Raw genomic sequence first — 23007 nt, 5'->3', positions numbered from 1 at the left:
ATTCAAATTTTGGAAAATATCTGTAGTCCATTACTTGTCTGACATTTTATGGGATTCCCTCAAAAATCGTATGTTTATTGAAATACCATACTTGAGAAGGAGCAGGTATTACTGTAGGTTTAGCTTCATGTGAGCAGGGAACATTTCTAGCCACCGTTATGCTGTACTCTCCCAAGCATTTAGTACAGTGCTCTAGACATAGTAAGCTCTCACTAGATATGGTTGATTCATTCATTATACAGCCTACATTTATCCTGGAGTTTCATCTGGATTTTGAATTCTACCTCACTCCTTGTCCTAAGCAGTGTGGCTCAGTGGAAAGAGCCCGGGCTTTGGAGTCAGAGGTCATGGGCTAAAATCCCAGCTCTGCCAATTGCCAGCTGTGTGACTTTGGGCAAGTCACTTCACTTCTCTGGGCCTCAGCTCCCTCATCTGTCAAATGGGGATGAAGACTGTGAGCCTCACGTGGGACAACATGATCACCTTGTATTCCCCCAGCACTTAGAACAGTGCTTTGCACATAGTAAGCGCTTAACAAGTACCATCATTATTATTATTATTATCATCCTGCATAGATTTGAGGAGCTAGCTGCATTGCAAGATCTGTAACTAGGAAGCCTTATGAAGAAGCGTTTTTATTTTGAGCATTTAATTCAGTTTGTGGATGGTCAGAATGGGTTCATCTACTGCACATTCTTCTCTGTTCTTTCTTTAATTAAAAATTAGCCAAGTGCTTTTGTACCCAAAGTAATTCTAGATGTTTGGCAATAAAAAGGGAACTTAAAATTATTTTCCACACTAAAGGTTGCCTTAGACGTAACTTCTGTAAGAGTTCTATAGATGGAGGACTCAAGTTGAGTGTGTACTCAACCACTTTTTGCTGTTATTTTTGAAAGAAAAACATCAAAAATCACTAATATACTGTTTTTGAAGATGTCATGATCAAACATAAAATGGCACTTTAAGAATGCATCTTAGAATTTTAAGTTTAAGGCTCAAGTGATTCTTTTTCCAGTATGTTTATGGACATATTTGTAGCTAAGCTTGTCCGATTGCAAAATTGCCCTTCCTAACTTCAGCTGATAAAAATAAAAATTGGGCCACAGAACATAAATAAAAAACCTTCTAAAGCAGCTTTCTGGAATTTGAAATGATTATAACAGAACTCCAAAATGTTGGAAGAAAAACAGGAAGAAATGTATAAATTTTCCGAATATCCAGCTTGAATTCTTATTCTCCACTGTGATTTCAAAACACCCTGTGCATAGCAAAAGCAAGGAGAAAACCATTTTCTAATTTCAAATACTTGACTGGTCTGAGGACACAATATAAGTTTTTTGTGATAATGAAAGGAAACCACTTGATGGTTTTTTGAGTGCCCACTTTCTGCAGAGCACTGCTGGTGGAAATCTAGATATCAGGGCAGCCACATCCATCTCAATCTTATCCTTACCTGATTTAACTCTGCCTCTCCTCCACCCAGAACCAATAGTTCTCCATTCTTGTTGACTCCCATGCTTATTGCCTGTGCCAGCTGTTTAGATTTTTAATTCCCTGTCTCATACACCTCCTTTCCTCCCACTATCTCTTACTCCGGTTGTGACAGGTAACATAGACTAATACACCAAGGACCAGAAAGTTGGAACTGCCTTAAAAGGAGTTTGGCTGTGAACAAAGTTAGATTTCACTACCCACTGCTCCACTATTGTGTACCAGGCCAAAGCCGTGCTCCACCAGATGCATTATTTCTAAGGAATTGGGACAGTGAAAATATTTTTAGCAGCCTGCTATCTGCAGGCTAGTCTACTTTGATTTGCATGGGAGGTAAAAAGTGACTTCCTAAATGACTTTTGAACTTGCAATCAATGAATGCTATTTATTGAGCACTTACAGTGTTCACAGCACAGCACTAAGTGCTTTGGAGAGTGCCATACAATAGAATTAGTAGAGAAAATCCTTGTCCACAAGAAGCATACAGTCTAGCAGGGGAGACAGACATAGAAATAAATTGGAGTTAGGGAAATGGGAGCCTTTATTTCATTTTGTCCAACATTTTAGAAGTGGAATGGGAGTGTCCAAAGGTGAAATTAATATTTTCAGGGAAAAAAGGAGTGGAAATGTGGCTTAAGTTTTTCACAGCCCATGTATCACCTATCTTAAAAAAAATCCTTCTGTGACCTCATGGCTCCCCCAGGTATCGCCCCATCTCCCTCCCACCATTCCTTTCCAAAGTCCTTCAGTAAATTGTCTACAACTGCTGCCTCCACTTCCTTTCTTCCAATTCTCTATTTGACCCCCTCCAATCTGGCTTCTGCCCCCTCCATTCCATAGAAACTGTCCTAAGGTAACCAATGACTTCCTTCTTGCCAAATCCAAAGGCCTCTACTCTATTCTAATCCTCCTTGACCTCTAAGCTGCCTTCGACACAGTGGACCACTCTCTTCTCCTGGAAACATTACCTAACCTTGGCTTTACTGACACTGTCCTCCTCTGGTTCTCCACCTATCTCTCTGGCTTCTCCTCATTATCTCGAATCACTATACCATTTCTAACCTCAACATGTTTGAAATCCCACAAATTTCTGTCCTGCCTTCTCTCCCACACATCCCCTCCCCAAAAATCTATCCTGTTCACAGAGATCTCCAAATTCTTTGAGCACCTCTAATTATCTCAAGCTATCATGCCCCATTTGGTTTCCTTACCCAACCACACTTCTCTTGATGTATAAATCCACATTGTCAACTCTATCTTCTTCCACTGAACTCAACTTCCTCGAACCCCTGTCCCTCTGTCAATCTCATACCATCAATCCACAGCCCTGGATTGCCTCCACATTATGCTTCCTCTATTCTTGTGCATGAACTGCAGAGATCCAGATGCCAGGACGACCTTGTCCATCTAAAATTCATCCTCACCTGCTACTTCTCCATTCTTATTGACTCCCATGCCAACTGCCCTCACCAATTATTTCAGACATTTAACTCTCTGTCTCACAAACCCCCTATCTTCTGTCCCTCCATCTCTTGCTCCTAATGGCCTGGCCATGTACTTAAAGGATACAATTTATTCTGAAGGTTTTGACACCTGTCTACATGTTTTGTTTTGTTGTCTGTCTCCCCCTTCTAGACTGTGAGCCTGTTGTTGGGTAGGGACCATCTCTATATGTTCCCGACTTGTAAGCGCTCAATAAATACGATTGAATGAATGAATGAATGAATAAAATTGAAACCATAAGGTGTGGGCTCCCTAAAATCTCTCCTGGTCCTCTCCAACCCCTTCCTCCTCTTTCTCCCTCTCTCCCAGGGGTAACTCAAGAGATCTCTCACTGCCTTTTGACATCTAAAAATAATAATAATTGTGTGATTTTTTAAAGTGCTTTCTATGTATCAAACACTATACTAAGTGCTGGGGTAAGCAGATACACTGTGATCAGGTTGGACACAGTTCATGCCCTACATGGGTCTCTCAGTCTAAGGAGGATGGAGAACAGGCATTAAACCCCATTTTACAGATGAGGAAACTGAGGTACACAGAAGTTGAGTGATTTGGCCAAAGTCACAAAGCAGGCAAGTGGCAGAGCTGGGATTAATAATAATACTAATAATGATGGCATTTGTTAAGGGCTTACTATGTGCAAAGCACTGTTCTAAGCTCTGAGGAGGATACAAGGTGATCAGGATACAAGGTGATCGGGTTGCCCCACGTGGGGCTCACAGTCTTAATCCCCATTCTACAGATGAGGTAATTGAGACACAGAGAAGTTAAGTGACTTGCCCAAAGTCACACAGCTGACAAGTGGCGGAGCCGGGATTAGAACCTGATCCTTTGGCTCCCAGCCCTGTGCTCTTTCTCCTATGCCACACGGCTTCTCTACTACCTTCACCGGCCCCTCTGTCCCCATCACTAACCGCTTCCCTTCTATCCTCCCTGACTGAACTTCAACTACTCACTCTTCAATAGCGCTTTCTCTTCTACTTTCAAATGTATTTCCTGTCCTAGAAAAACCCTCCCTTGATCCACTGCACCCTTTAGTTATTGCCCATTCCCCACGCTTACCATTCTTTTCCTAAATCCCTGAATGAGTTGTTCAGACCTGCTGCCTTCTATTCCTCTCTTTTCCTCTCCTCCAATTTCCCCTTGACTCATGAATCTGACTTCTACTCCTTCCACTGCAAACAGTTCACTGCACTGAAACTGCTCTCTCACTCTCACTCTCTCTCTCAGGGTGCCTATTTCAACAGATTCTACACAATCCTAATTCTCCTAAACCACTCAGCAGTCTGTGACACTGTGGACTACCCTTCTGGAAAAACTATCTAACCTTGGCTTCTCTGATGCTGTTCTCTCCTGGTTCTCCTCCTACCTCTCTGAAGGCTCCTTCTTTGGTCTCTTTCTCTGGCTCCTCTGGCTCCTATCTCCTAACTTCAGGGGTTTTTCAATGCACAGTTCTGGGTCCCCTTCTATTCTCAATCTACACCCACACCCTAGGAGAACTCGCTTGTTCCCATGACTTCAACCACTATCTCTACACTGATGACTCCCAAATATACCTCTCCAGTATGGACCTCTCTCCTACTCTGTAATCTTACATTTTTTCCTGCCTTTGGGACAGCTCTTCTTAGTGAAGTTGTGTGGTCCAGTGGAAATAGCATGGATTTGAGAGTCAGAGGATCTGACTTCTATTCTTGGCTCTGCCACTTGCCTACTCTGTCACAACTTCTCCATGCCTCAGTTTCCTCATCTGTAAAAATGGGGATTCAATACCTGTTCTTTTTACTTAGATGTGAGCTCCCTGTGGGATAGGGACAGGTGTCCTATCTGATTATCTGTATCTACAATGGTTGGCACGAAGTAAGCACTAAATAAATACCATTATTATTATGACTATTATATTATTATTATTTCCCATTGACACAAATTTAACATGTCCGAAACTGAAAACCCCTTCCCACCCAAACCCTACCTTCCTTCTGATTTTCCTATTACTATTGATAACTTCCCTATCCTGGTCTCAGAAGTCCCTAACCTAGGCATCATCCTTGACTCATTTCTAACCTTCTACCCACATGTCCAGTCAGTCGCCACATTCTATCTTCACAATATATCTAAAATTCACCCCAGCATCACCTATGCCCTTAAATCCAAAAACTCTAAGCACTTCAGCATTCATTGCACCCCCAGCACTTATGTACACATCCTTATACTCTTTGCTTCCTCCTAATTGTAATGTATTTAACATGGAAAAGAAGTGTGGCCTAGTGGAAATAATATAGGCCTAGGTGTCAGAGGACCTTGGGCAAGTTAACTTCTCTGTGCCTCAGTTTCCTCATCTCTAAAATGGGGATTAAATACCTCTTCTCCCTCCTACTTAGACTGTGAGCCCCAGGTGGGACAGGGACTGTGCCTGACTTAATTATTCATTCATCTGTATTAATTTGAGCACTTACTGTGTGCAAAGCACTGTACTAAGCTCTTGGGAGAGTACACTACTGCAACAGACACACTCCCTGCCCACAGCAAGCTCACAGTCTAGATGGGGAGAGATATATTAATAAACATAAATAAATTGTAGAAATATACATAAGTGCTGTGGGGATGGGAGGGAGGATGACTGATGGGAGAAAGGGCAATGCAGAAGGGAGTGAGAGAAGAGGAGGGCTTAGTCAGGGAAGGCTTCTGGGAGGAGATGTACCTTCAATAAGCCTTTGAAGTGGGGGAGAGCAATTGTCTGTTTGCTATGAGGAGAGAGGGCATTCCAGGCCAGGAGTAGGTTGTGGGTCTACTTCAGAACTTAGTACAAAGACTGACACATTGGAAGCACTTAACAAATACCATTATTATTATTATTTATTAGTCTTCCCTGCTACATTGTAAGCTCTTTGAGGTCTGAGAGCGTGTTTCCTAACTCCATTGTACTCTCCCAAGCATTTAGTTCAGTGCTCTGCACACCCAGCAAGCGATCAATCAATCAATAAGAAGCAACATGGCCTAGTGGAAAGAGCACAGGCCTGGGAATCAGAGGACCTGCATTCTAATTCTGGCTCCACTACCTGTCTGCTGTGTGACCTTGGGCAAGTCAACTTCTGTGACTCAGTTACCTCATCTGTAAAATGGGGATTAATGTGAGCCCTCTGTGGGACAGGGACTGTGTCCAACATGATTATCATGTATCCACACCAGTGTCTAGTACAGTGCCTGGAACATAGAAAGAGCTTAACCAATACCATTGAAAAACAATACCACTGATCGATGGATACATATCCATCATTTTAGTAAACAAAATCTGAATACCTACCTTTGACCACTCAGATGCCTCCCAGATCGAAAGGCAATCACGGCCTTCACAGCTCTGCACTGGTGTTGGTTTAGGACTCAGGCAGTAGAGGTCTCTGGTGTTAACATAGGTGCCATTCTGCAACTGATAAACGCAAGTGACTTCCCGGTGCTGGACACCCTTTTCACAGGTTGCTGAGCAGAGGCTCCACTGCCCTGCTACCCACCTGGCCCCAAAAAAGACAAACAGTGTGAGAAACTTGAGGAGAGACCACTCGCAAGACAAGTCCTAACTGAACATTTGGAAGGAACTTGGCAGAACCCTTAGGCCCTCATTACTACAGGAACAATTCTAGGAATTTGACATGGAGCCTGTTCTTGGTAGCGATGACATTAATCAGGTCCACATGGCCCCTGGTGAAGCCTAACTGATCATGTCCTTAAGCTGCATCCACTGCTGAAAGATTGTGTGAGTCTTTGTGGATATGTGTGTGTAGGCAGGCACTGGGGGTGAGATGCAGGGGGAGGCACTTAGCTGGAAAGTGGAAAAGAGAAGGGCATGAGGGATGAAGGGAAATGTGGTTTGTGTGCAAAGCTTCACTTGACAAAAACAAGTCTTTGTGTGCTCCTGGAGAGACAGAAAGGCATTATTACCTCAGCTTACAGTTGGAAAAATGGAAGTGTTGAGAGAAGACATGAATTTTCCAATCACATAGTGCTCTGGGGACAGAGCCAAGGACAGGCTCAAAAGTCCCCGGCTCTAACCCACATTCCTTCCTTGGACAATTGAGAGGCTAAAAATGTTGGAAAAGGGACGGGAAAGAAGAGATGCAGAAACACTTGTGGTTCAAGTGAGAAGGTTTCATGAATTCTATTCTTCTCAATAAAATGATTTTTTAATTTAAACTCTTGGATGAGTTACGTTTGCTCCCAAGGCAGCTTTATATTGCACATTAAGTGCTTACTCAGCAGATCCCTATATTAGTAAGTCTTATTGACCTGTGAAGCATTATGGGCTAAGTTGCTTTAAAAATTCTGACATAATGGAAACTGCTTCCTATCATCCATTCCCTTCTAGTAGGGGACCTTTGGAATTTCTTTATAATTTCTCTCATCACCCTTGGCCATAATCTCATAAAGGAATCAGTGACATAGTCAAAACCATTTGTAGATACGTGTTAAACCTTTTTATGGCCAGGCATACCGATGTGGTTAATCTCTGCCAATATGCCATTAAAACAGCCTCCTGGAACAGTGAAGAGGGATTTCCTCTCTTGGATTCTATGGGTAATGTTGGAACCTAGATGTCTGGACCTTATACATTATGGGGCTTGCAAACAAGTATGTTGGAATGAAGACATGTGAACATTCACTCAGATTTTCTCACTCGAGTGGAACAAATACCCATTTGTAATGGCATTTGAAAATACCCAGATCACCAATATGTGCTTAGTTTATGTTCTTCAAGGGGAGGGAGTCGCCACAGTAGCAGAGCTTAAGGAGAGACAGCATGGTCTAGAGGCTAGAACAAAGGCAAGGGATAAAATTAAATAATCCCAGCTCTGCCACTTGTCTGCTGTGTGACCTTGGACAAGTCACTTCACTTCTCTGTGCCTCAGTTCCTTCATCTGTAAAATAGGGATATAGACTGGGGATCTCATGTGGGACAGGGACAGTGCCCAACCCAATTAGCTTGTATCCACCCCGTGCTTAGATTAGTCCCTGGCACATAGTAAGTACTTAACAAATACCACTAAAAAAAAAGGTCTTATATTCTACTAAGAAGGACCAAAGTGCAATGCTGAAGTAAATTCTAGGCCTAAATACATTACCGAGGGCTTTCTGAAGACTGGTCTAAGAGGATGATATTTGAAATGTGTGGAATTTCTGATTGTGTGCTAACTGTAGATGACACCAACTCCTCCATCTCCACCCTGGTTCCCTGTATTGCTGTATCAGTGATCAATTCTGGCGGGGCATTATTGCCCTCTCTTTCTTTGGACAATGGAATGCTGTAATGCTGAGGCCCCATGGAGAAATGCATATGTTTCATGCACAGCCTTTCACAAAGACTTGTCAATCAATCAATAAATCATATTTATTGAGCATTTACTGTGCACAGAGCACTGTTTTAAGTGCTTGGGAGAGCAATAATAATTATGGTATTTCTTAAGCGCTTACTATGTGCCAAGCACTGCTCTAAGCACCGGGGTAGATAAAAGGTAATCAGGTTGTCCCATGTGAGCCTCACAGTTCAATCCCCATTTTACAGATGAGGTAACTGAGGCAAGAGAAGTTAAGTGGTTTGCCCAAGGTCACACAGCAGAAAAGTGGCAGAGTTGGAATTAAAACCCACGTCTCCTGACTCACAAGCCCATGCTATTTCCACTGAGCCATGCTGCTTCTCTACTATACAACAGAGTTGGTAGACATGTTCCCTGCCCACATCAAGCAGGAACACAGATCCCATAACCACCTAGACATCCACTGTACAGATTAGTTTTCTGTTTGGCTTTATAACAATAAAGGAGTCATCTACAGGAATCATCTTGGAATCAATCAGTCTTTTAGTGACTGAAAGGAATGCTTTTTCTAAATACTAAAATATGTCCTCTTTACCCTCATCTATGCAATTCTAGCCCCAACTACCTCATTCCTCTTAAATACAGATTCAAACCCTTCGAATGCTACCTTACTGGGTCAAAATTTCCAAAATGTCTTTATTAGGTTTATTTACCAGTATAAAAGATCAAACCGCCATATTTAATGCAGTAGTAGAGAACAGAATCAAGATAACTGAGGTTGGGGAAAATCATATGTTATCAAATTTAGCTTCTATTCGATCCTTGAATGGGCTGAGATTTAAGCTGCATTGGAAATCCCTTGGGTTCAGTGAACTACAACTTGTCATTCCCAAGAAAAATGGTCTCCTTAAGGCCAGCTATTTCTTACAAAGCAACTTTATGCTGAGAAAAATTCAGAGCAAATCTAAAACACAGATCCTTGGAAATCAGGGGCACAGCACAATGCTCTATTGGTTTTCGCAAGCCCCAACCAGTTAAAACATAGTTTGAGTTATTTAACAAACTGGCCCAACTCCAATATGACTTGATTTACCAAGTAATGCTTCTCCAGAGACTCAGGTAAGGAGACTACTGAAAAAGCCAATCAAAACCAAGTCCACCAGAAGGGGATGAAAAATTTAGATCTGTAGCTGCAGAAGTAAAGCATTTCTGGACAATTCTTTGGTGTGCTTATATATTGTTTATTTCTGAATGGCTATATATATGATATATTGCAGGGATACGAAGAATGAGAGCAATTACTAATGAAATCAACAGGGATGGTTTAAGTAGGTATCTGCAAAGGACAACTGGAAAGACCTGTATTTGATTCATTTACTGAGACAAAGACAGTGGAGGAAAGAGGAATGGGTGGAAGTGTAAGTCATAGAATGACAGTAATGTAGCCTCCCAGTGCTCTTGGCTGCTGGCAAAGGAGGAAACCAAAGGTACTGAAAATTAATAGAAAAAAGTCAAAGATAAGACTATTTTTTTGGCTAAACTCAAAGGCTAGACTACTTAACTTAGGATGGACCACAGGTGCTCAGAGACCAAAGAGACATTCTGACTTTCAACACTCCCAAGGAGATGGAATAATCTCTTTTTTCCATTCCTTTCTCAGGGAGAATGCATTGAGGAGGCTGGTGCAGAGAAGAGTAATGACAACTGATTTGGATGTGAGAGGCAGGACAAGGGGCCATCTCGTCATTCATTTTCTGCCATGAGAGCATTTTTTTTAAGTGCCCATCCTTGTGATGCCTGGAAACACTTTAGCCTCTAGGTTGGGGGTCATTTGGCAAACACATCATTATAGCCTGAGTATGGAAACAATTTTCAAACATAAACCCCAGCACCTTATCAAATTCTCAGAAGAGCTTCATGTTCCTTCAGTGTTAAATACCATACTTGCTTGTAGGCCTTCAGGACAAGCTCCAAGTGAAAAAAGGCTGCAGTGAGGGAGTTTCACACCTTGACTTTTAACTGGCCAAAGTACACTAGAAAAAGTTGGTATAACAGTTTAGTCCTCAAATGATTCTGTCCAAATTGAGGTTTTGTTCAACTGCAGGGCAATTAATGTCTCTCCTGTACTGCAACTTCATTGTGCATTTGGCCCAAATGTCCTTCAAAACAAAGCAAATTTATTTAAATGATATTTCTAAGCATTTATTATATTCCAAGCATTGGGAAAGAAAGCAGATAATCAGGTTGGACACAGTCCCTGTCCCACATGGAGCTCAGAAGCTAAATAGGAACTGAATCCCTATTTTACAGATGAGGAAACTGGCACAGAGAAGTTAAATGACTTGCCAAAGGTCACACAGCAGGCAAGTGGCAGAATAGGAAGTAGAATCCAGGTTTTCTGAGTACCCAGCCTGTGCTCTTTCCATAGTGCTTTTATTGTGGACAATGATGCCTTTCCTCTGGAACCTGCAAGTCCACGATACAACTGTCTGTATTAATGGCAGGATATGATCAGAACTTTTGGAGGTAAGCCAGTTCAGATCTCGAAGCTAAATCACTAAACTTCTTCTTCCTCCCAAATAACATGAAGGATGGTGGGCCAGCACTGAAAGTGTTTTCTTTTCTTTCCTTTTTGTTTTACAAGAGAGAGACTCAGTCCTCCTAATTGTTCTGGGATCTAGGAATACAATTATAAGGAGTATCCCTGCCCAACTCTAACACATGGCATTTATAGTCTCTAAAGATACATTTTGGCTTTTATTGAACAGATGTTTGAAAAGAAAACTCAACATCACACAGTTCAATAAGGGCTCAAATAACCTTATTTCTGAAGTATGAAATTTTACAATAGCACCAAAGCACATCATTTCAACTCATCATTTATTTATATAAAAGAAAGTACATGACTTCCCAAGTCCATTTTCCCTTAAGACAATATTATGCCCCAAACTGATTTTTTTTTAAAGAGGAAATGAAAATCTGAACTTTATCCCGGGCATCTAACTGGCTAATAGGCTGCTTGTGAATATGAGCTGGATCACACAAGCCAGAACTTCTGCTCTATGAAAGGATAACCAACTGTGAGAATATCCTGCTTTGATTCTGAGAGTCTGAAAGGTAGGTCTGCTGAAGAAATCCCAGCTTCCAAGCTTGAATCCTGAAAATCACAACTTCATCTGGTACTAACAGTCGAGAAAAGCAGTTTGGAATACTAGGTTGGAGAGATTGATAATAGATCAGAAAATATTGCACACCTCACTGAAAAATGTTACCATTTCTCCACTAAGACTACAAAAGTCCTTGGATCATAAATTATTTTTTCAAGTAAATAACCACCCAGAGTCATGTTTCCTCTTTGAGATGCAACTTAATTAGCAGAAAACAAGACGCAGCAGATAAGAACGGTCAGTTCTTCCTGCTGGGGTAAAAAATAAAGAATATCTTTTTTCTTTTGCCAAAACTTCATTAAACATATGCTAGAGATTTCAGTGCAAACTTTGGTGAACTCTTGTTATTGTTAAAATATTTCATCTGAATATAGACCTGATTATAGATCTGAATTAAATGGGACTCACAAGATTTGAAGTAAAAAGCGCATAGGAAACACACTGCTTTGCTTTCTAGTTTTGCCATTTTCCAAGTGGATTTCTGGAAAAAAAATAGGTACTTCTGGGTAGACACTAGTGAAACTAATGCATGCTTAATGGTAAGCATTAGCAGCTGTGAGGAATAAGTATTTTACCACACTCTTCAATGTAGACCCCAAAACACTTTGCAAAAATTATTTTATTTCCCCAAAGTCTCTTTTTTTTGCTGTTGTATGAACACAGACCAAAGTGAATTCAAAAGTACATTCATGGGATTCACAACTAGACTTCTAGAAACACTTCTAGACTGTGAGCCCGCTGTTGGGTAGGGACAGTCTCTATATGTTGCCAACTTGCACTTCCCAAGTGCTTAGTACAGTGCTCTGCACACAGTAAGCGCTCAATAAAGATGATTGAATGAATGAATAAACTAGAACTGGGAGGGCAGAATCAAACACTGAATGAAGCAATGATCACACCCTTACCTAAGTAACTATGTTCAGTTCTAGATTCCACAGCTCAAGAGGATCTTAGAGTTCAGAAGAGTTATTCTGCATGTGCAGGCCTGACTTTAAAAGCTATACGATTCTGGAATGGATTGAGGAACACTGGAGTGTTTTGGGGAGCTATTTGAGAAGAAGCATAGTCTAGTGGAAAGAGCACGGTCTTAGGAGTCAGAGGAGCTAGGTTTTAATTCTAGCTCTGCCATTTGTTTGCTGTGGGACCTTGGGCAAGTCACCTAACTTCTCTGTGCCTCGTTTCCCTCATCTGTAAATGGGGATTTAATTCCTGTTCTTCTTCCGATTTAGACTATGGCGTCCTGTGGGACAGGAACGGTGTTAGACCTGATGATCTTTTATCTGCCCCACTGCTTTATTGCAATGTTTGGCACAAAGTAAGTGTTTAATGAATACCACAATTTATCATTATTATTATTGTTTCCCTAATGTTTTAGGTCCAATCATCTCTGAAGGCAGATGGATGGACTAGACTGCCTCTCTAGGTAAAGCACAAGATAATTGGAGAGGGCACCATTTCATGCTTCCAACAAATGATTTTCATACTTCCTTCAGCCAGGTTGAGCTATGCAGCTATGTGTATGGTGCATTTGTGCCTGGTCAGATGCTCTGATGGCTACAAGGAACAAGCACATCTAAGTGATGGCATAACAGTACTAAAGATATATTATTATCATTATTGTAGTTGTTAAGTACCTACTATGTGTCCAGCACTGTGGTAAGTGTGGGGTAGGTATAATGCAATCAGATCAGGCAGTGTTTGAACCTCATACTACTCACAAAATAAGAAAGAGGGAGAGCAGTTATTTTATCCTCATTTTACAGATGAGGAAGTGGAAGCACACCTGTCAAATGACCTGCACAAGATCACACAGCAGGCAAGTAGCACAGCTGGATTAGAACCCAGGTCCTCTGACTCCCAGACCTGTGCTTTTTCCACTAGGCCATACTGCTTCTGAATATGAGCTATGTGCAACCCCCCGCATCCTCAAAAGTGAGGTAACCACCCTTGAGACCCAGCTGGCTTGGTTTTCTGGCTGAAGTTGGTGAATCCCACAGTCCTGGCTTACTTCCAAGTTCATTCCAGTGCTATGATTCTATGAAAAAGATTAATGTGCTGTCTTCTAAATGTTCGGCTGCCCAGAGATCTACCAAACCTAGGTGCAACAAATACTGCCTTCTAGGAGTTTGGCTTCTGAGGTGGCATAATTCATAAAATAATGCAACCAATAGTCATAGTTAACATAAAGTACACAGATGTCTTTTAACCACTTTTAAAGATTGGGGGTTAGGGCTATTTTCCCAATACTGGATGTTATAGGCAGTTCTGCCTCTTTACTTCAGAGGCTTTGTTATGGCTTTGCTTGCAATAAGCCACCCATCTCTCTTTTGTTTCTTATGGTACACCTGCTATCTTGGCCTCTTTTCTGCCTCAATCTTGTATCTGAAAATAACCTTGTTCCAAGGGGAAGTTTTTCTGTTTCTATTTCTAGATTATCTTTGTCACCATCAATTAAGAACACTGTTCTCTCCACTGGAGAAGTTATAGTGAAAACATGGTTCCTGCTCTTAAGGAATTTACCATATCAGGGGTAGAGAAAAATTCATAAGTACAAATTCTGTGAGAAATCTAAAATGATGAAATTACACTGCCCCAAATCAACAGAAGAGAAGAAGCCAATAGGGCCAAACAGGCACTTTTCCTGATTCCACATACACTCAGTTCTTCTGTAGCGTGTGTTTTCAATATACATTTTGGCTTGAACACGATTAGTGAATTAGGGACTATTCTTTTGACAGCACAAGCCTGTTTGGACTTTGTGGTCCGCACTATAGAAGAAATTGCCTGTGCATATGTGTGAGGTGTAGTAACAGGTGAGTTTGATGGCGGAAATTTTCCTTAACATGAAATTTCCATCAGGAACTCAACCCTTGTGTCTCAGAAGAACTAGTCGTACAGGCATTTTGAATGAAACATGATGCCTTAGCAGAGCATTTGGACATAATGTAATGGAAGGATTGGCTTTATAGCAACAGGGTGTGTGGGAATACTTGCTTTGAAAGCTTGGGTCAAACGAAAGTTCTTGGCAACAGAGTTCATTGACCCATGACATTGCCAGGGAATGCATTGCAACAAATTGCCATTTACTAGAAACTGAATTTTAAGCAGTTAATGGTAATAATAATAATTGTGGTATTTGTTAAGCATTTACTATGTGCCAGGCACTGTACTAAGCACTGGGGTGGATACAAGTAAATCGGATTGGACATAGTCCCTGTCCCATTTGGGGCTCACAGTCTCAATCCCCATTTAACAGATGAAGGGACTGAGGCCCAGAGAAGTGAAGTGACTTACCCAACATCCCATAGCAGACAAGTGATGGAGTCCACATTAGAACTCATGACCTTCTGACTCCCAGGCCTGTGCTTTAGCCACTAAGCCATGCACAATGGTTCCCAATAAACTGAGAAGTATGCACTAATGACACACTCATTTTCCCTCCTAAAGCCACTGCTATCTTTCCCATCTTCATGGGTAACATCACCAACTTCCCTGTCCCAGAGGCCTCCTACCGTGGTGTTATTCTCAACTCCGTGCTGTCTTTCGGCTTTCACATTCAATCTACTGCCAAATCTTGCTGGTTTTTCATGCAAAACATTTCCCGAACCTGCCTCTTCCTCTCTGCCCAAACAGCTACCACTCTGCTTTCACTGCCACTGCCCTACTGCATCAATCTCCTTACTAGTCTCCCTACTCTCCAGGCTACGGTACATGTTACTGCATGGATCATCTCCTTGAAAGGTCACTCATCAGTCATCTCCCTTCTCCTCAAAAACCTTCAATGGCTTTCCAATTCCCTCCACAACAATCAAAAACTCCTCATCTTCTGTATCTGCTCTCTTCAACTGCTATTCCCCCAGTTTCATTAATTCAATCATATTTATTGAGTTTTTACTGTGCGCAGGGTACCCTATTAAGTGCTTAGAAAGTACAATTCAGCAATAGAGAGAAACTATCTCTGCCCACACTGGGCTTATTCCACCCACGCCAATCTTCTAACAGAACTTCACACTTCACACTTTCACATTTGTCCCCTGGCTCACACTGTTCTCCTGGCCAGGAACTTGCTCCCTCCCCAAATCCAACTTTATCTGTGGTTCCAAAGTCCTCCTAAAATCCCTCCTCTGCCAACAAGGCATTCCTGATTAATTCCCAGCACTCCAAATTTCAACAATTCGTTAAGACCACCTCCAGAATGTACATACTTATTTATCCCTAGCATGGCCAGGTGGATAGAGCATGGGCCTGGGTGTCAGAAGGACCTGGGTTCTAGACCCAGCTCCACCACGTGACTGCTGTGTGACCTTGGGTAAGTCACTTCACTTTCCTGTGCCTTAGTTCTCTCATTGGTAAAATGAGGATTGAGACTGTGAGCCCCATTTGGGACAGGGACTGGATCTAACCCAATTTGTTTGTATCCACACTAGCACTTATTACAGTGCCTGGCATATAGTAAGCACTTAACAAATACAATTATTATTATTAACAAATACCAGTGTTATTATCATACATAATATGTTTATTCAGTTGTATATTTAATAGGTTATCTGGATTACTCTATTTGTTAATATTACTGCCTTTTCTGACCACATAATAATGTAAACATATAATCTAGATTGTAGGGGAAGGTGATAGGGACAGGGAATGTATCTCGTGCTATACTTTCCCAAGCACTTAGTTCAGTACATTCCACCTAGTGTATGCTCAGTAAATAGCATAACTCGTACAAGTATCAAAAAAGTGTCAGAGAAAGGCTCAGTGCCATACTCCCTGGTTGAAACAAGCTTTAGGAGGCCTCTATATTGTATATAAGCATCATGAATTCCACCTGGTTTGTGTACTGTTTCAAGTGTTTTCAAATCTTTTTCCCCCTAACCCTTTGTTTACCACTGAAACAATGCACAGGGACACAACTACCATGTTATAGGAGGAATGTCTATATTAAAATGGCCTGAAACTAACCACTGACAAGATCTGGGCTGCTGTTCTCCCACCATGGGCTTATAGGGTGGCCTTACCCTCCGACTAATATTGCCTATATATGGAGATGGGGAGAAGGAGAAGGCAGCTGTCATATGGAAATATACAGAAAACAAATCTTAAGAGTATGATTTTGCCAAGCAAGGCTAGGTCACTCCACATGAAGAAGATGAGAACTGAACTAGTAATATGGACATCTTTCTTTTGAGAAAGTCAGCTAAAAGAAGGAGAGAAAGAGAAACAATCAATGGGAAGCAGCATGGTGTAGTGGATAGAGCACAGGCCTGAGAGTCAGAAGATAGGCCTGAGAGTCAGAAGGTTGTGGGTTCTAATCCTGGCTCTGCCACTTGTGGTGGTATTTTTTAAGCACTTACTATGTGCCAAGAACTGTACTAAGTGCTGGGGTGGATACAAGCAATTTGGGTTGGACACAGTCCCTGTCCCACATGGGGCTCACAGTCTCATGGAACTGAAGCCCAGAGAAGAGAAGTGACTTGCCCAAGATCAAAGAGCAGACAAATGGGAAAGCCGGGATTAGAATCCATGACCTTCTGATTCCCAGGCCCATGCTCTAGCTGTCTGCTGGGTGACCTTGGGCAAGTCATTTCATTTCTCTGGGCCTCAGTTCCCTCATCTGCAAAACGGGGATTGAGACTGTGAGCCCCATGTGGGACAGGGACTCTGTCCAAACCAATTTGCTTGTATCAAGAAACCTTGGTGTCAGTCTTGGCTCTGCTGAGTGACTGGGGAAGTCATAAAAGTAATATTTGTGGTATTTATTAAGCATTTATTATGTACTAAGTGTTGGGGTGAATACAAGCAAATCAGGTTGAACACAATCCCTGTTCCACAGGGGGCTCACAGTCTCAATCCCCATTTTAAAGATGAGACAGTTGAGGCACAGAGAATAAAGTGACTTGCCCAAGGTCACAGAGCAGACAGGTAGCCAAGCCAGGAGTAGAACCCATGAACTTCTGACTCCCAGGCCTGTGCTCAATCAATCAATCAATCATATTTATTGAGTGCTTACTGTGTGCAGAGCACTGTAGTAAGCGCTTGGGAAGTACAAGTTGGCAACATAACATAACATAACAACATAACATAACATAACATCCACTTTGCAGTTCTACTTTCAGTTATCCTGAAAATCATCCTCTTTCAGTTTCCATCTGTAGAATGGGGTTGATAATTCTCTCAAAGCTGACCAGTTTAGGAGGTAGGTAGGATGAATGACCCAGTAATATGCCAGCAGGTGGAATGTCAAGGGGGCCAGGACATTGGCTCTGGTGGGGTTGATTGTAAGCCCCTAAAGGGACCGTACTTTTTTGTTTCCGGTGTGCCTTCCAAGGGCCCTGCACATAGTAGGCACTCAATAAATACTCCTGATGATGACGATGATGATGTTTCCTCTACTACCAACATAGTTTCTATTAGAAAAAAAAGTTACCTTCAAATCCCTTGACTAAGGGGGATGCGAGTGAGGGACTGAAATGCTTGCTCAGCAAATGAAAGATTTCACCGGCACTAGCAGTTGGCTCTGCTGACCTCCACAGCTACATCAGATGATCAGGATTCTGCCACAGCTCCTCCTTTTGCAGGTCCTTTGAACCTGGCACTGTACTGGGTGCTTGGTGGATACAAGCAGATCAGGTCGGACACAGTCTCTGTCCCACATGGGGCTCGCAGTGTTACTCCCCATTTTACAGATGAGGGAACTGAGGAACAGAGAAGCGAAGTGACTTGCCCAAGGTCACACAACAGACAAGTGAGAAGCAGTGTGTCTCAGTGGAAAGAGCCCGGGCTTCGGAGTCAGAGGTCATGGGTTCAAATTCCGGCTCTGCCAATTGTCAGCTGTGTGATTTTGGGCAAGTCACTTAACTTCTCTGTGCCTCAGTTGCCTCATCTGTAAAATGGGGATTAAGACTGTGAGCCCCTCATGGGACAACCTGATCACCTTGTACCTCCCCAGCGCTTAGAACAGTGCTTTACACACAGTAAGTGCTTAATAAATGCCATCATTATTATTATTATTATTATCATTATTATTATACTGTATTGTGTCATGCTTTAGGTACAGGTCTCAAGTGGAAAAGTAATAAAAGTTTAGGGGAAAACAGGAGCACGCAAATGTTGTCATATACAGTGTCTAAGGAAACCCTTCCACTCTTGACCTATTTGGCAGTGGTGAATAGGGAAGAAAATGTGATCCAACTGTTTGCTCGCTGCCTGTGCAGCAAAGCCTGAAACAGATTCCTAATACCCCTCCAACCTGAAAATCCAAGGGCAAGAGAAGAAGCAGCAGAATCCAAATTCAAGGTTCTCAGGGTGCCTTCTGGCAAACAGCTTTAAGAGAAAGAGAATTTACAGAGCTCTCTTTACATTCCCCACCCACAACTACCTTTCTTTAATGATGAACAATGACTTCACACCCCATATTTCTCCAGGCAAACCAGTGATCTCCAGCCCTTTCTGGAGGTGGGCTACTCTAGTCCAAGACAAAGCTGCTTGGAAAGCAGGGGGTTTTCCTTTCATCCCCACTATACCTGGGATGCCTCTTGAAGCTTTGCTCTTTTAGTTACCTAATGCCTCCCCAGGGCTTACTGAGTTGAACTATTTGCTCTCTGGAATTTATAGCACACATCAAGGGGTCTTTATTATAGCATTGCTCATAGTTTGCTTGAGAAGAAACTCTAGCCATAGAGACAACAAGATTTCAAGGGCAAGACACTTGCAGTGGCTTCTGGCAGTTCACTTATTTATCTTGAGCTAATTAAAATGCATTAAGAGCCCCCTGCAAATAGTTAATAAGTCCAACCTTTTACTGTGTTACTGTGTGCACTTCAAAAGGCAGAGTACTACTGAGAAGGGAAGTATGCAGAAAACAAATCTTAGAGTGTTGTAGAGTAAGGATAATAGAAACAATAAAAATAATAATAATTGTGGAACTTGTTAAGCACTTACTATGTTCCAGGCACTGTACTAAGTGACGAGGTAAATACAAATCTATCAGGTTGGACACAGTCCTTGTCCCATATGAGGCTCACAGTCTTAATCCCCATTTTACAGATGAGGTCACTCCACACGAAGCAGATGGACCTGAACTAATAAGGTAGACATCTTACTTTTGATAAATTCAGCTAAAAAAAGGAAAGAAAGCAGAAACAATCAGCTACATGTCACCCTGCTATCTCCTAGCTTTGTATAATTGAGTAAATGTCTAACCTTATCTGGGGCTGGGGAGTAGGAGAAACCTCAGCTGTAGTCCTGGCTTATCTACAGACTGAATGACTGGGAAAGTCATCCTCTTTCAGTTTCCATCTGTAAAATTCCCTCAGTGCTGACCCACTGGGGATTTAGGTAGGAGGAATGAGACAGTAATATGTGTGAAAGTAGGAAGTGGTGGTCAGAAAGCCTGGATTCTAATCCTGTCTCTGTCACTTGCCTGCTGTGCGACCTCGGAAAAGTTGTTTACCTTCCTTGTGCCTCTGTACGGAAAATGGGGATTAAAGAACTGGTCTCCCGCCTACTTACATTGTGAGCCCCATTGGGACAGGGATTGTGAGTGACCTGAATAGTTTGTGTCTACCCCAGCACTTGGTACAGTTAGTGAGCTCCATGTGGGACAGGGATTGTGTCCAACCTGATTAGCATGTATCTAACCCAGAGCTTACTACAGTGCCTGGCACATGGTAAGGGGTTAACAAATACCATAAAAAATTTTTTGGCATGTATTAAACTTTTATCACATATCACAATTATTATTACTATTATCATTATTATTGATCTTTTAGGAGGAAAGATGTACAAACCAATACAAAAAATGTTTCCGTACAATATTTATCCCTCAGAGGAATCATTCAGAGAAGTTCTAGGCATACTAACGAGCTGTGCAAGATCCTTCTTATAAGCAATTCATTGGACTGAAAGCTGGGCTTCCCAAAACTTGCCCACTTCATACTGTTTGGTGGATCCCAGTAACGCAATATGTTCTAGTATGTTCCATAAACCTTCCAGCACGTCCCAGAAAGAGACCAAGTATTAATGCTTATACTTAATAAAACAAGCACTAGTTTCCTATAAAAGTTACACTGGGATAAATCTAATGCAAAATACCCATGCCCTTCATTTCACTTTTCAGGAAGATTAAAACATCCTGATGAAATGAAGGCAAAACAGATGCCAAGCAGATGTTCTTCAGGCAAACCAAGGAGAAACAATAATTAGACTCAATTAGGTTCTCAGTAAATTATGTAAGCAAGACCTTTAGACACTCTGCTCAAAGTTTCTTGCTGTGCCAAAAGCAGTGATCCTTGTTCAAAAACGTTTATGGATTTAGAGACTTTGGACCGCTCTAGACAATTCATGTTCTCAGTACAATTGCATTCACTTTGGCAAGGGACAGAATTGATGAATTCTGTAACCACTTTCTTCTGCAAATTAGCTACTAAAAACTATGTCTTCCAGCATCTCCAATAGCATAAAACATTTGATTTTTAACTTTGGCTTTAGAACTAAGAGACATTAGCTGAATCTGCACAGATTTTAAAAGGGCAATTTTTTATTTCCAGGAGAAATTACGATTTTTCAGTTAGAGCCTAGAAAGGCCAAAACACACTCTCTAACCCCTCTCTCCCCTGACCCAGCACCACAGACACATCTGTGGGGTTTCTCTATACAGACACTAGGATGTTTTGGAAGGCATAGTTAGACAGTCAGTAATGGTATTTATTAAGCACTTACTCAGTGCCAAGTGCTATGCTGAGTACTGGGGTAGATGCAAGATAACCAGATTAGAGCCAAGTCACTGGCTTGCCTCAGAGCCAGCCCCAGGAATCAAAGGCAGCCAGGCTAACTTATCTACTGTTAGTTACCTTATCCTGCTTTTGCCGTGGTCATGGGATTGGTCATGGATTCTAATTCCGGCTCCATCACTTTTCTGCTGTGTGACCTTGGGCAAGTCACTTCACTTCTCTAGACCTCAGTTACCTCATCTGTAAAGTGGGGATCAAGACTGTGGGCCCCACGTAGGAAAGGGACTGTGTTCAACCAGATTTGCTTGTATCCACCCCAGAGCTTAGTACAGTGCCTGGCATATAGTAAAGACTTGACAAATACCATCATTATTCATTATTATTTGCCTCTCTCACCATGTCTAGTCATGTAGCCAGAGGTTTTCAGGGCTCTAAACTTTTCCCTTCCCCTTCTCGCTATTCCATAGGTATGACTTTTCATTTTGAGCAGAACTTCCAGAGGAGACAAAAGGACTTAATCCAGATGCCACCAAGGCCCCATAGATGCTGTCAGAGACAAATGCCCAAGGAGAAGAGAGAGAGAGAGAGAGAGAGAGAGAGAGAGAGAGAGAGAGAGAGAGAGAGAGAGAGAGAGAGAGAGACTCCATTGGAGAAAGACCCCATTTTTGGTTACTAGTGAGAAATGTAACACTCTGGGGAGATGGGTTGGGGCAAGCCGTGGTGGGGCCTATGTCAAAGCAGGCCAAACATTAATAAAAGACTGGAATTCAAGGAAACAAATAATATCATTAGGCAATATTTGAAGGGAGTTAGGTTTTCATCTGGTAATAGTCTCTCCGACTGTAAGTGATGGATGAGTCTCAGTCCGGGCATGGAGACATCAGGACTAAGAACCTGCACAAATTTATTTTTGTGATGGTTTGTGCACGACCACTTGTGAGTACAAATCCTATTTCAGGCCAAAGGGACTACAAGAGAATGACAAACAGGAGGTTGCCTTGGTAGCAGTTACAGTTTTCACCACCCACGTTAGCTAGCTACTTTCAGGATTCCTACTGAGGCTGCCACTCCCCAAAATGCCCTAGATGATGGTTCTGTCAGACACCTTCACTACCAGCTGGCAGTCTCCTATATCTGGTTGCTTCACCCCACAAAACTGCAATGGCATATAAGTGGGACTCAGTTTCCTCATCTGCAAAATGGGGTTTAATATCTTTTCTTCATCCTCCTTAGACTGTGAGCCCCATTGGGGCAGGAACTATGTCCAACTTGATTATGGTGTATCTGACTACCCCAGCACTTAGTACATTGTTTGGTACATAGTAAGCACTTAACAAATCCTAACATTATCACTATTTTTAGATGTCGAAAGGAGGTGAGCAATCTCAAGATATTTCTGGGAAAAATGGAAGAGTCTACCTTTTGACAGCTATATGACTTTGGACAAGTCACTTAACTTCTCGGTGCCTCAGTTTCTTCATCCATAAAATGGGGCTAAGATACCTGTTCTTGCTCCTACTAATATTGTATGTCCCATGTGGGACAGATGCTTGTGTCCGATCTGATTATCTTATATCTACCCAAACACTTAGTACAGTACTTGGCACATGTACACACTTTACAAATGCCACAATTATCATTATTCACTTTGAACCATCTCCCTTTTCCTGTCCTCCTGTGTTATTTTTTGTTGCCTTTTGTCTTTTCTGTTCTTCCCCTTTTTGAACTTCTGTTTAATTTCTTCTATTTTGAGTTGTTCCTTTTCCTCCATCTTTTTTTGTTTCCCCTTAATCCCTTTCTTTCAAAGGGCTT

General features: G+C 41.9%; 1 protein-coding gene across 1 annotated transcript in view; it reads right to left on the bottom strand.

The window, feature by feature from the left end:
• Positions 1-23007, bottom strand: part of ADAMTS17 (ADAM metallopeptidase with thrombospondin type 1 motif 17) — a 389768-nt gene that overhangs the window by 26576 nt on the left and 340185 nt on the right. The window contains exon 19 of the mRNA XM_038746936.1: positions 6296-6500. Coding sequence (XP_038602864.1) covers positions 6296-6500 — 205 coding nt within the window. The remainder of the gene's footprint in view (positions 1-6295; positions 6501-23007) is intronic.

Source organism: Tachyglossus aculeatus, chromosome 5 (assembly GCF_015852505.1).
Source record: "Tachyglossus aculeatus isolate mTacAcu1 chromosome 5, mTacAcu1.pri, whole genome shotgun sequence".
Classification (NCBI taxonomy): Eukaryota; Metazoa; Chordata; class Mammalia; order Monotremata; family Tachyglossidae; genus Tachyglossus; species Tachyglossus aculeatus.
This window is presented reverse-complemented; position numbering and strand designations above follow the sequence as displayed.